Below are 13,487 nucleotides of genomic sequence, written 5' to 3' on the forward strand. Positions count from 1 at the left end.
AAAACTTGTACACTGATCTAAACTCACCTTGAGAAGAAAATTTTTCCACTAACACACCACAAAAAATGAAATTTAATACATTTTCCGCGGTAGAAAATGCAGCTGTCATCCTCAAGAAAACGCGTTTTAGTTTCGGAATTCGCCGCTATGCTACTCGTGTGTTGTACCTTAAAAACTTGCCAGCGTTGGTAACAATTTTAAGCCAACTCAGTGCTAGGGTAAAGTGGTACAAGTTGGACAGTGGTACAAGTTGGACAATGGTACAATTTTGACAGGGCTTTTTGTCTTGATAAATTTAATACTTCATTTTTATTTGTATATTTTTAATGCTTTAGTTTTATAATTTGGTTCCTTGTGTTTAAAAACAAATTTTGTACTGTATTTATCAAGAAAAAAGCCATGTCCAACTTGTACCGGCGAATTGTCCAACTTGTAACACTAATTCCAAATTATATCACTTTACCCTTCCACTGGCCCAAAATTGTTACCAACGCTGTTAACATTCTGGTACCTAGAGCTGTTAGTTGTTAACTTTGGTCAGCTGGGTTTTCCCTCTACTTTCCCCAAATCCCTTCCAGGAATATTTTAAAATCCCAACGGACAAATGTCCCGCCAAATCAGAAAAAATGGCGGAAAAGAGCAAAAAGTTTATAAAATAAAATAAAAAATCACGATTAATTGTTGATATTTTATTATCCATCGGCTATCTGAGGGTTCATTCATCTACAAATCATTAAATATTGGCCATAACACATTCCATAACCGGCTATTCTTTTTAGAATTTACCAAACTCAACATTCTGGTCAACTTCATTTGTGCGGAAGGAATATTGTGAGCAAGAGAGAGTAGAATTATTCTGTAAAAATCTAACATTGAAACTTACATCTGTGCTGGAATAACATATTTGATCTATCTGCTAGTGCAACGTGCCAATTTTATTGATATAAATTCATTTTTTGTTGCTGCTTTTTGTGACTTTTTTCGCCAAAGAAGTCTCTCCAAATCCAATCAATTTTTTTGTCCCATTCCAGTCCAATTTTTATCCTCTTCATCCACCTCTCAATCCATCCATGTTGTCGCCGATCGACAGAGTCCTTTATGAGGGCACCTCAGACAGCAATCGCTTTCTGAATTGCTCCTCGCCAAAGGCTATTTGGCGGGGATTTGTTTCTTAGTGGCCACAGGCGGTAGAGCCGGAAGTGGCGTAGCCCGACGCATCGATAGCATCTTCTTCTGACGCGATATATCCTTCCGGATATCCGTGAGTTTCTTCTCCATTTCCTTCTTGCGCACAACTTCATGCTCAAGGCGCTCCTGAAGCACAAAAGTCCTCTTCCTCAGGTCCACAATATGCTTCACCAGACGCTCGGAAGTGTTGCGCAAATTGGCCTGCAAAATAAGATTAAAATGTTTGTTCCACTTTTCCTTCTAGGACATTCTGCAGTAAATTATTCAATTAAGGTCTTGCTCCTTCTTTCAGAATTTAAGTTTAAGAACTTCCCAACTATTTATTGCCTTCCTTTCGCGCATTTAATTGTCTGCTCGTGGGCACAATTTATTCTCGGATTGAAGCGATTGGATAAGGCAGTTCTTGGCGTTAGGAATTTTCCAAAGATTATTTTGTTATTTCAATGTCAATCGATAATAAAAGAATCACAAGAATAAATTGCGATTGTCGGTTGCTGAAGGACAAAAATGGCACATAAAAGCAAATTAAGAGACAAAAAGAGCACAAACAGACTTAATAGAACTCTATTAATAATTTCTGTATAATAATAGATAGTTACTATTTGTCTTGATCTATGATTTCTTGGTGAAATCAGGAGAAATCTTCTGACCAACTTGGGTATTTTGGGCGTTCTTGACAAAATACAAAAGAAAATCCCAGAAGTTCTCTGATTTCCTGGAGGAACCAGGAGAAATCTTCTGACCAACATGAGTATTCCGGATGTACTTGATAAGAGATACAACAAAATCCCAGAAGTTCTGAGATTTCCTGGAGGAAGTAGGTGAGAAGTCCTGACAAAGATGGGTTTCTGGGAAGATTTGAGCAGGATATACAGCAGGATCTCTGGTCCTGTCTACGATGATATTCTGAGATGTCTTCTTGTTCATAAACATGCTAATTCAAACAGTTTTGCGATGTTTGAAAAGAACTGAATCTCTTATTAGAATGATATTTTAGTAAGTTAATATATTGAAGTTTTAATATTGAAAACAATTTGTTCAGTGTGTAGGCGAATATTGAAATATTGGTTTCAATATTCTCTTCAATATTGAAGTTTAATTTCAATGTAATTTTGGAATGTTTTTATTGCAATAAGTTGCCTAGTGTGTAGACAGCTTTAAGCGTTTTACGTCCCTCTCAGACTTGGAAGATAAACCGAGATAGACGAAAAGATTTAATGCTAATGGGGTCGAGATACGATCCTTTAACCTTTAGGAACCGATAAAGGACCTGGCAAACTATTTACTGAAATAATTAATTAGATATAAATTTTCTCTTGAATTAAATTAACTAATTTAATAAAAAACAAATTTCAAAAATTTTCCGCTATTTCCAGTAAACGCTAAAAGCTAAAAATTATATTCTTTAATCGAAGGTTAAGGCTTTAATCGATCTCGAATATTTCGAAAACTAGACGATGCTTTTTCTTTAAATTATAGTATGTTGTAGCTGAGGTCGAGACCTTTCCAACGGTGGGTCGCACTCCTCCCTCGATGTTCCGTGACCCGAGCTATAACCAAAAATGTCATGGCCGGACTGCATTTTTGGTGTTTCTGAAGCGAGTTTGACAAAATTTTAGTATATTTTATATCTGAGATCAAGATGTTTCTAACCGTGGGTCCCAGCCGTCCCTACCCCAACCCACTGTACCCCGACCCTTACTATATCCATATGGACCGGACTCTATCACTTATGTTTATTAACCGATTTCAATGAACTTTTTTTTCTTTTGTTGGTCTTCCCCAATCAGATTATTTAAAATAGAAAATGACCAGTGATAAGCCCAGATAAGCTTATGGTAGCTAAGATTCTTTACAGGCGACCTCGAAATGTGTGCAACTCGGGGTGCTTTCAACTCGGAATACGTGAAAGTTCGATTGTGAGTTGAATTTTGGGGATAAAGAATCGCGTAAATAATTCACATAGTGAAAAAGTTTTAGCTCGATTAATAGCGCTTATGGAAAAAATTAAAGGTAATAATTCTTCAGAATCCTAAAATTAAATAACTCTTGCTTTTATATTATGAAATTAAATACTTTTAGACTTTTGGGAATTAGGTTAAATCTCTAAATAGTCTGCAACTATAATGCCCTTGACACACTTCCGACTTAAGCCGAGAGACGACTTAATGGAAAATGACCTTATAAATGACCCTTATAACAAACTTTATGATTAGCCATTTAATTGTAAACTGAACATATAAATTAAATTATAATTAAATATGACATCTTTCGGCTAATGACTAACACATATTTGAGCATAATTTCAACTGGGACGACAAATCTTTTAAAATTGTAAAATTTAAGACACAGCTTTCTTTTTAACTGATTAGAAATATTATATTGGGATCGATGTTGAAACTTCAGACTTAATATAGTTTTCGAACCTATTTTATTTAGTCAAATTTAGCTTAATTACCCTCCTTTTTGGTAAGATTTTCAGAAAATTTTGATTAATAAGTTTTGAATATTAAGAGCAAATAAATCAAAATAAATAAGAAAATTTAAAAATCATAAAAGTAATTTATTATTTAAATTTTCTAGATAAAATTTTCTTTTTTAGATAAAATAAATTAAAAACTTTAAATTAAATATCAATAGTGAATACGAACCAGCTTTCAATGCAAATTTAAAGATTTATTTTAATAGTAAGATTTATTTAATTGTTATAAAATTTTCCTAAAAAGAACCTTTTAGGTATCAAAGACCTGACCTAAAAGGTACCTATGATAGTTTAATACTCCGGGCAAAGTTTAGCCAAGAAGAAATCGCATGTTAGGAAAGATAAGAAATCAATTGCACTCACCATTTGCGACGGGCGTACGGGGGGATGTGCGTGATGGGCGTGAGTGGTCGTGATGGTGGTGGCCGAAGACTGGCAACTTGTTGCAGCCGTGGTTGTGGCCGTGGTTGCTGTGGCCGGAGGCAGCTTCTTGTCCCCATGATGATGCCTGTGGATGTTATCGCGCGACTTGGCGTGACAAGGTGGCTTGTGGTGCTTAGCACACCCCTCCAGATGCCACTGAATATGCTCAATCTGATGCAGAAGCCGAGCATGCTCCTTGCACAGATGCGACCCCTTGTGTTCCAGCTCACTCAGCAATTCCTTGCGTGTCTTGTCGTACTAAAAGTGCCATTCAACCATTCGTTATACACGGATTATCTCGCGATATGGGGGCTTTTGGAGCAGGAGGAGGGCTGTTTATTTATGGATTTTCCATGGGCTGTATTGTCTGTATTGTGGGCTGTATTTTGTGCAAAAACCAGCCCTTGGATGATTGATTGATTTTTAATTTTCCAACTGAACTTACCTCATCTTGTCTTTCTCGCTCCTCCTTCTGCTTTTTTGCAAATTTCAGCGACATGCTCTTGTAATTCTGTTCGTAATCGTGCCTTTCCTTCAGCACTGCATTAATCTCCTCCAGAAGACGGATTTCTGCAAGATCAGATGCAAAATCAGGAAGATCTTTGGAAAAAGAAATCCGTTAAACCTCCATCTTACTATCCTCATTAGCCGAGATGTGATCTTTGATTTCCTGAAAGCCACGGGGTGAGAGCATATTCTTCTGGGATCTTCCACTTCAGCTTCACCAACACACAACTCACCAGGTCGAGGGAAAATTTTGCACTGACTCAAAGTTTCCAGTGACAACGGCCAAACGAGAAAATCCATCGGATTTTCCCACACAAAGCACTTTTCTACCTCCCTGGTTTAGTATAGGTACTCTGCCCCAGAGACAGGGCATTTGCCGATGGATTTGTCTGCCAAAGTTTAATGGCATCACGCAAAATTTTCCCTTTTCCCTTCCCCATTCACAGCCCCATCAGTCTGCCGGAATTCCAACCCAATGACTTTCCCAACTCTCTCTTCTCTTGCTCCCCGGAAGCTCAGGCTGACTCCTTTTAGCTGCAAAAGCTCGAGCGCAGAAAATTTCTATGTCAAATCTCAAGGGAGGCGTGATTGCTTCCCATTGGCCTCCACTGTGGGCCACCAAGAAAATGCCTTCGCGTGAGCACATAAGTTTTTTGGTAACTTTTCCTCTCTCCCAATTGAACGATCAGTTCACTTTTTTTACATGCTCTCTGGCGATGTTATTCTTTCGTGTGTCTCCATGAATGATACACTTTCGTGTTTATTCTAATTTTTCTCACCCCGTGGAAAAATGGTGAAAGAGGGGACGAGGAACGAATGGCAAGTGCGAAATATCTAGGTGAAAATCAGCCCTATATTTGAAAAATTTTAAAATTATTTTAACATAATTCTGCAGCATTTTATATCAGTTTTAGTTCCATTTATACTTTGGAATTTATTTAGGATGAAAACCGTGAGTTGATCATCAAAACTTGAAAACATTTAGCTCAGACACATACCCTTATATACCAACTTTCTACAAAAAAATAAAATGATACTGCCCATTTTGTCTATCCATTGTAATATTTTTTTCTAAAAATTTTTTGTATGTTAGGAAGAAAACTTTGAATAATCTATCCCAGGCATGTGGGATTAGCTATCAATTGTGCTATTCCAATGAAAAATTAAAAGGGGAAATCTGTCTCCTAAACACTTTTTTTATCTTTATTGTTTTTAAGTGCTGCTGCATAATCGACTTTTCTTTGTATTGGTTCCTGTCTCGACTATTTTCCCTAATCCTCGCTATGTTCTAAAACCACCAAATAGCTGTGACAAGAACCAACACAAAGAAAAGTCGATAATGTAGAAGCATTTAAGAACAGTAAAGTATTAAGAAGACATATTCATTTTTCATTGGAAAAGCGCTATAAAAAATGAATTCTGGGAATTCTTTTCTTGTTGGTAAAAAAAATCTTAAATATTCACGATGATTTTACCAGAGAAAATATTTTTTTATAAAAAATCCAAACGGAAAAATTTTCAGACCAAGGGGAGTAGAACATTAAATTTTGTCAATAAGCAAAGAAGTTCGAAGTCACATTTAAAAAAAAATTTAAAAGACACTAAAAATCCTTTGAACAAATAATCAATTAACTCCCTCCGTTCCGAAATAAGTCGTACGTTTGGCGAAAAATTAAGGATTAAGGAATGGTTTCAGAGAATGTTTTTGTTATTTGCAAATATCTTATGTATGAACTATCCTCCATGTTCAGGGATAATATGGAGATCTTACGACGATGGTAAGTTGAGGAATCGATATGTTGAAGTTGTCCATTTTTCGCGTTTTTTTCAAAGAGCTCCGGTAGATAGTTAATTACTACAAGATGGGCTGTGATTAACATTACAGGATAGAATTTGTTCTAAATTTTTAGTATGCACAAGTAGAAATGAACAGTTATTACCGATATGACATTTTTTAAATCTCAAATTTTGCAGAATGAGCAATAAAAAGAACGTCCTTTTTTATGTATTCGAATATCTGGATGCAAAATGGTGAAAGACAGGGACTTCCGACCTTCAGTGGACACCCCATAAGTTGACCCTGGGACCATTTATATGTTTCTCTAAAACATACCCAGAATTAAAAAAAAAGAAATCGCACGACGTGCTTTCGAGCAATCCCAAAAAACATGATTTTGGAGGGGAAGGGGAGGAGTGGGGGCAAAATAAAGGACATATTAATGGTCCCAGGGTCAACTTATGGGGAGGTCCTCCGAAGGTCCCAAGTCTGTATCTCTCACCATTCTGCACCTATTTTAGATTGAAAATAAAACGCCAAAAATAAGACATTTTTAAGACATTCGTTCCTCAACATCCCATGAAGACTGGACCCCAATTTTAGTACTGGACATTAGCAATAGTTCTTTACAAGAGATAATTGTTGATATACAAAACATTTAACAACAAATTTTCCATTAATCCCAATTTTTCCCAAACGTATGACTTATTTCGGAACAAGAATTTTTCCCAAACGTACGACTTTTTCGGAACGGAGGGAGTATTTTTTTTAAATATTCTATTTGATTTTTTATACTTAATTCAAGCAATTTGCAATTTTTGCAAAAAAAAAATTTCCTGTATTTATTTCCAAAATTTTCAATATAAGCGATATAAGCAAATTTTTTGAGAAAATTAGACTTGTTAATAAATTGTCCGTTATTTAGAATTTAGAAAATTAAAAACCCCCTTGAACGAGGTTAAACCTCCAATCTGAGTGAGAATCATCTAAGAAAACAAGACTGGTTACTGACTACTCTATACGGTAGTAATCTTGGCTATAATCAGAAATTTCGCTATAGGGGAAAGTACTCTCCCTTCGAACGCTCATGCCTTCGAATAATGTGAATTTTCTTCAATTTTTCGTAAGGGACTTGCACATTTCCATTAAATATTAGTTAGATGTTAGATTATTATCAATTATTGATAATTATGTGAAAATCATGTGTGAGTCTCCTAAAAAAAGTAGAAGAAATTTACATTATTCGAAGGCATGACCGTTCGAAGGGAGAGAGTACTTTCCTCTATTTACTACTAATTATCTCGTACAACATACCACTTTCCATTATCCGAGACACTTTTCAAACGAGGAGGAGGAAATAACCACCTAAGATTAACTCTTTTTGGATGATGCAGATTACTCATACAAACTGAGAAAGACTTTTCCACCGATTTCACTCTCGAGGGTAGTCACCAACGCTAAGACGGTGGTGGACGATATTGCTCAAATATGAAATTCTTTAAGCTCTCTTCTCTGAAATATGCTTTCAAGAGCACTATCTTACTTAAAAGCCAGTTATAATAAAATTGATTGAAAACATTTGTATCCAAATCACCAAACCAAAATTTCCTGATTTCCATAAAGGAAATCAGGAATTAAATAATTATCTTATTTTTGATAGATTAAGATTGAATTTTTTCTTTAAAAAAACCTGAAGCAGATCGATCAGTTTTTTTTGATAAAAAAATAGTCAGTAAAAATTAAATTTGGTATAAAAAACTAGAAGCAGGAACTTATACATTGTAATATTAAAAGTTGTTTTGTAACTAAGAATTTTCGGGATGATATTTAGAGGCATTTATCATCTCTTTTTAGTACAACTGACTAAAAATGTTTTTCCTTCTCAGAATATTTTAATTCTATAATTCCACTTATTTTATTAATTAAAATTTGTTTTTAATATTTTGCGCTCAAAGTTTTGAGCAAACAATGTGTTGCAGAGTCTAAATTTGAATTTAAATAATTATGGGGGTCAGCCTTTATACTTTATAGTTTATAGATTAGAGTTGCTTTTATGGTTAGGAGTTGCCAGATAAAAAAGAAGCGTAGAAGTGTCAGTCTTTAGATTTAGAGGGAATTCTGCTGCAAAGGACGCTGTGAGATAGATTGCAGAAATTGAGAGATTTTGATAGAAAATAGAGACAAAGATTTCTAAAGGACGAACACGAGTAGGATTTATCTTTGAAAAGCTGATGAAAAGAATTACCTGGCAATTAAAATAAAAAAAAGTGAGCAAGAATTAAGGAAGATTTAAGAGGGCACCTTTGAGCGCTTAGTTCGCATTTCGCACCCGATCACATAGACGATACGGTATTATTTTGAAGAATAAAGAATATTTCCGATGGAAGAATTTGTCAAGAACACAATGTACAAAAACAAAAGATATGAAATTAACATAAATTTTAAAATTTTCAGTTAATTAAAGGTATAAAATTCAAGGGTATAAAAAAGAAAACTTTGAAAAATTAATGAGGATGAGTTTGTTTGAAGCAATTTTCTTAAGGGGAGAGCCTGATTTACAAGTTTAAAAAAATCTATTTTTTATTATCTATTTTTTTTCATTATCACCTGAATTGATAGATAAACTATCTAAGACTATACCATAAAAATGTCTGAAGTCAATTCGAAGTATTTTCGAAGATACAGAAATGAAAGCTAAGTAATGCCGAGCAGATTTTTAAGATTTTTTCTATGAACACGGAAGAACGAACTTCTTATTTCTGACTTTGCATGAATTGAACAATTAAACATTTTACCATAATCATAGCCATGTTTTGCGATGTTTGAAACGTAATTTTTGGAATAATATTGATGTTAAGATTCTCTAGCAAACCTCTAACTTCTTCTGCTTCATCGGAAGAAGTTTATTCAAATTGTAATTAAAGTAATTCACTTCCATTGCGTTTCCATTGCGTCCATTGCGTTGGATTTAACACTAAACCTACCGACCGTTTTTGATCGTTTTTTGGTCAAATGATTAACCACGGTAGGGTGATACTCAATAAATTTGCCTCGGAAAAGAGCAAAAAATTAAAATTTAAACACTGAAAAATATATTACATGCATATTTTAAGAAATTTATAAAGTGAGATAGTGACATAGCACCGTTTAAATATGTGTTAAATTTAAACCGGTCACTTTGACCGGGTCTTGGTAGGTTTAGTGTTAAAACAATCCTAATTTTATTCAAAATGCAAAAGTAAATGGGACTGAAATATTTTATAAGAATGAATTGCATGCAAATGATGCTATAGAATAGCAAGCAAAAGCAGAAATTCTTTTAGAATTTATACACTGAGAATAAAAAGAGGGTACAATTGACTTTTTTGCTCAGAACTTTAACACTTTTTAGGTGTAAAAATATATCAATATTTTTTAATGTTAATTTTACGCCTTTTTAAGGATAAAATTAACATGAAAAAGGGTAACTTTAACCCCCAATACACCTAAAAAGGGTAATATTTACACCGATTTAGGATCAATACTGCAGGGTAAAATTAACATTTCCCGAATGTTACTTTAACTTTTTCGGATTTCTCTCAGTGTATACACTGTTTATTTTACCCTGCAGTACTGATCTGAAATCGGTGTAAATATTACCCTTTTTTGGCGTATTAGGGGTTAAAGCTACCCTTTCTCATGTCATTTTTACCCTTAAAAAGGTGTAAAATTAAGATTAAAAATGTTGATATATTTTTACATCTAAAAAGTGTTAAAGTTATGAGGAAAAAAAGTTAATCGCACCTCCGTTTTTTTCTCAGTGTACTCGCTACTTTTTTTTTAGAAATTAGAGATAACTCATTTATTTTTATTTTCATAATTTTTTTATTTATTTTATAAGTTTATTTTTTAAGTTAGTAGAAGCTACACTGAGAAAAAATGGGGGTGCGATTAACTGTTTCTCCTCGTAACTTTATCACTTTTTAGGTGTAAAAATATATCAACATTTTTAATGTTAATTTTACACCTTTTTAAGGGTAAAATGAACATGAGAAAGACCAACTTTAACCCCTAATACACCTAACAAGGGTAATATTTACACCGATTTTGAATCAATACTGCAGGGTAAAATTAACATTTCCGGAATGTTATTTTAACTTTTTCGAATTTCTCTCAGTGTAGCTACTCGTTACTTTTTTTTTAGAAATTAGAGATATAACTCATTTATTTTTATTTTCATAATTTTTTTTGTTTATTTTTAAGTGTTTTTTTTTAAGTTATTAGAAGCTACCACAGATAAATTACTTAAAACAAACGTCTAACATTTTTTTATTTACAAAGTAGGTTCTTCTACCCCTTTCGTAAATTAAAAACAAATTTAATACAAGGCTTAAATTGTTCACCAGATATCTCTCCCTTGAAAGAGACTAAATCTTCCACCCAAAGTCATCCTCCTGTGCTCCTGCCCATTCCTAGCCTCCAAACTCTACATCAAACAGCTCCCCACAGGTCTCCCCAACCCCTTCGACGAAAAATGTGAAATCAATACAATTTATATTGCAAATTTATGATTTCCACAATGATATTTTCAACATAAATTGCAAAGTTAATTGAATATGACCCAGTTGTGTGTTTTTTGTGGAATCAATAAAATGAGAATTTTTACCTGCATCATGAACTTGATTTGGGCGGGAACTTTTTTTTGGCGGGAAGGCACCTAGTCTCCAAAATGCAACTTTCTCCCGGCATATTCCAGTCTCCAAAGCAGAAAGTGAGGTTATGTGGCATTTGTTTTGATGCAAATTTTGTGGTGACTTGACAAATTTTTCTCGTGGTGTTTTTTCCTTTTGATTTTCTTGAGGTTTTCTCTGTAAATAAATTTTTAAAAAATGGAAGCATTGGAGCTGTATGAATTGTCACAGCAGGATTTTCATGAATTGGAAATATTGTTGGGTGAGAAGCCGGAATATGCTAAGAAAAAAGACAGCGTAAGTGTGACGAGTGCTGCGAGATCCCGCGGGAAATCCTGAGAATTTGAATATTTTTGCAGAATGAGAGATCTCTGCTTCACTGGGCTTCATTGGCTGGTCGAGATCAACTAGTGAAGCTCCTTCTGACCATGAATCCAGGTCTTCTCAGCGAAAGGGATGACACAAATGCCAGTCCTTTAATTCTGGCCGCTCTCGGCGGGAGATTGGACGTGATGAAGATTCTCGTGGACAATGGAGCGGATATTTCTGATAAGAACTGGAATGGACATTCTTCCCTGCAGTATGCCTGTTCGAAGGGCTTCAAAGACATCGTGGAGTATTTGCTGGACAAAGGGGCTGACGTCAATGTTCGTGACGATCGCAATGATACTTGTCTCCATCGGCTGGCTTCCACTGGACGCAAGGACATCATGGAGATGCTCATTAAGGGCCCTCAGCGAATAGATATCGATGGTCAGAATGCTGAAGGTGATACACCTCTTCACCTAGCCTGTCAGGAAAAAAATCTGGACTGTGTGGCTCTTCTGGTTGAATCCGGAGCCTCTGTTCACATTCTCAACAAAGCCAAGAAGTCTCCCCTGGACTACTGCAGCCTCCAACTCCGTCGAGAAATCCTTGATAAACTGAATCTGGCAGAAACACCTGCATCATCTTAACTGGGATTTTATGTACTTTCTTCTTTTTTAATAATTATCATCAAATAAATAAAATGTTAAGGAATAATTGTTGGTTAATTTGGTAATCCTCTGGAAATCACAGATCAAGCACTAAAATTCAAAAATCCTTGAAGAACATGCACGCACACAAAGAGGACGGTTAAATGAAGAATTGCGCAAAGATTAAAATGCTCTCTCTCTCTCTCTAGCCGGTCGGATTAGACTGGTGTCCAGTGATCTGCTCGCCAGATCAGTGCATGCATATTGTTGCTCCTGTCCTTCTGCCCACTGTTTCCGGGAATGTGATCAGGACTGCCGAATAGGTGCTTCCTCTCATTCCCCGAAGGCGTTGTGATGGATTTGGGCGCAGAATCTGTGTATCGATTGATCAGGGAGCGATACCCACGGCCAATGGTCACAATCAGAGGTGCTAAATTGTGTCCGGGCGTGTACAAAGGCAAAATGCATCGAACCTGCCGATAAAAAGTTCAATTGTAGGATCGGATTTTCATAATTTCCAATGAAAAGGTTCATTTCGGAATTTCAGGTTATATTGAATCTAACCTAAAAATAGTTTTTCAGGAATAACACGTTCTATTTTCCTGTCTAATTTAAAGATCTAAATCATCTAAATAACTTCTTTCATTTAAACTTTAAAATTTAAGTTAAATAACTTTCCTAGCATTTATATTTTTTTTCTTTATTTGTAAAGCTAGCATCTAACCTCAAAAATACGAAAATTTTATCCCAAACATTTTTCTGAGCTTCAAAAATTTTTAATGAATTTATTTTGTAAGAATCGGCGGTTCTTCAATAGTTTAGGTTAGAATTCTTTTAATTTATAAACACGTGATCACTTAATTTGAGGTTAATACTGATACAGTTTCAGAGTAGAATTGTAAAGGTATTTAAAATGCTAAAAATTGTTTGTAAGTAGCTGGATTTCACCCCAAAAACCGAAGGAAGGTCAAATTTACAAGGTCTTCTTTTTCAATCTTAGTACTTTTATTAAATTTTGAGGTTATAAATTTTAAAAAATAATTTAAAAAAAATGTTTTTACCTAAGATTTTCTCTTTGGTTTCTGACGTGAAAATTTGTCATTTAAAATTAAAATTCACTTCCTTTTGACCTACAAAATTTAATGAAAGAAGTTTCCTAGAATTTATAACTTTCTGAAGTTTATGGAAAGTTAACTTCTAACCTCAAAAATTTGAAAATTTTATCCAAAATATTTATAAGTTTCGAAAACATTTTAATACACTTCTTAAGTATTCTGGGAGAATCGATGTTATTCAATAATTTCTTGTACGGTGTATACATTTAATCAAAATTGCAGGAAATCTTAGGTTAGAAAGCGTTTGATTTATAACGTACGATTATTTAATTTAAAACTGATATAACGTACAAAATTTGGCATAATTGTGGGAATAATTTGGAAGAAAATAGTAGTCCGTTTGAAAGAAATGAAAAATAGTAGTCCAGA

At 34.5% G+C, this 13,487-nt stretch overlaps 3 protein-coding genes across 5 annotated transcripts in view; 1 reads left to right on the forward strand and 2 right to left on the reverse strand.

Annotated features, from left to right (window-relative positions):
- Nucleotides 1-674: 674 nt before the first annotated feature.
- LOC129807739 (uncharacterized) lies at nucleotides 675-5,479 on the reverse strand. Its single transcript, XM_055857191.1, has 4 exons — nucleotides 4,730-5,479; nucleotides 4,539-4,663; nucleotides 4,034-4,351; nucleotides 675-1,389 (listed from the first exon to the last, which is right to left on the reverse strand). The coding sequence occupies exons 1-4, from the start codon at nucleotides 4,785-4,787 to the stop codon at nucleotides 1,150-1,152; spliced, it is 741 nt and encodes a 246-aa protein (XP_055713166.1). The 5' UTR covers nucleotides 4,788-5,479; the 3' UTR covers nucleotides 675-1,149.
- Nucleotides 5,480-11,126: 5,647 nt separating this feature from the next.
- LOC129807742 (26S proteasome non-ATPase regulatory subunit 10-like) lies at nucleotides 11,127-12,070 on the forward strand. The gene is made up of 2 exons (XM_055857195.1): nucleotides 11,127-11,344; nucleotides 11,407-12,070. Exons 1-2 carry the CDS (start codon nucleotides 11,246-11,248, stop codon nucleotides 12,001-12,003), a joined length of 696 nt encoding a protein of 231 aa, XP_055713170.1. The 5' UTR covers nucleotides 11,127-11,245; the 3' UTR covers nucleotides 12,004-12,070.
- Nucleotides 12,010-13,487, reverse strand: part of LOC129807741 (leucine-rich repeat serine/threonine-protein kinase 1) — a 38,650-nt gene continuing 37,172 nt past the window's right edge. For all 3 annotated transcript variants that reach the window (XM_055857193.1, XM_055857192.1, XM_055857194.1), the window contains one exon: nucleotides 12,010-12,476. In XM_055857193.1, coding sequence (XP_055713168.1) covers nucleotides 12,222-12,476 — 255 coding nt within the window. In that variant the 3' untranslated portion in view covers nucleotides 12,010-12,221. The remainder of the gene's footprint in view (nucleotides 12,477-13,487) is intronic.

The sequence above is a fragment of the Phlebotomus papatasi genome, chromosome 3 (genome assembly GCF_024763615.1).
Source record: "Phlebotomus papatasi isolate M1 chromosome 3, Ppap_2.1, whole genome shotgun sequence".
Lineage (NCBI taxonomy): Eukaryota > Metazoa > Arthropoda > Insecta > Diptera > Psychodidae > Phlebotomus > Phlebotomus papatasi.

Bases quoted from the DNA above. Each gene is read 5' to 3' on its own strand.
- LOC129807739 (XM_055857191.1), bottom strand. From the start codon at position 4,787: ATGCTCTCACCCCGTGGCTTTCAGGAAATCAAAGATCACATCTCGGCT. The intron at 4,664-4,729 runs GTAAGATGGAGG...CTGATCTTGCAG, and splicing joins CATCTCGGCTAATGAGGATA to AAATCCGTCTTCTGGAGGAG. The intron at 1,390-4,033 runs GTGAGTGCAATT...CTTATTTTGCAG, and splicing joins CCGTACGCCCGTCGCAAATG to GCCAATTTGCGCAACACTTC.
- LOC129807742 (XM_055857195.1), top strand. From the start codon at position 11,246: ATGGAAGCATTGGAGCTGTATGAATTGTCACAGCAGGATTTTCATGAA. The intron at 11,345-11,406 runs GTAAGTGTGACG...ATATTTTTGCAG, and splicing joins ATGCTAAGAAAAAAGACAGC to AATGAGAGATCTCTGCTTCA.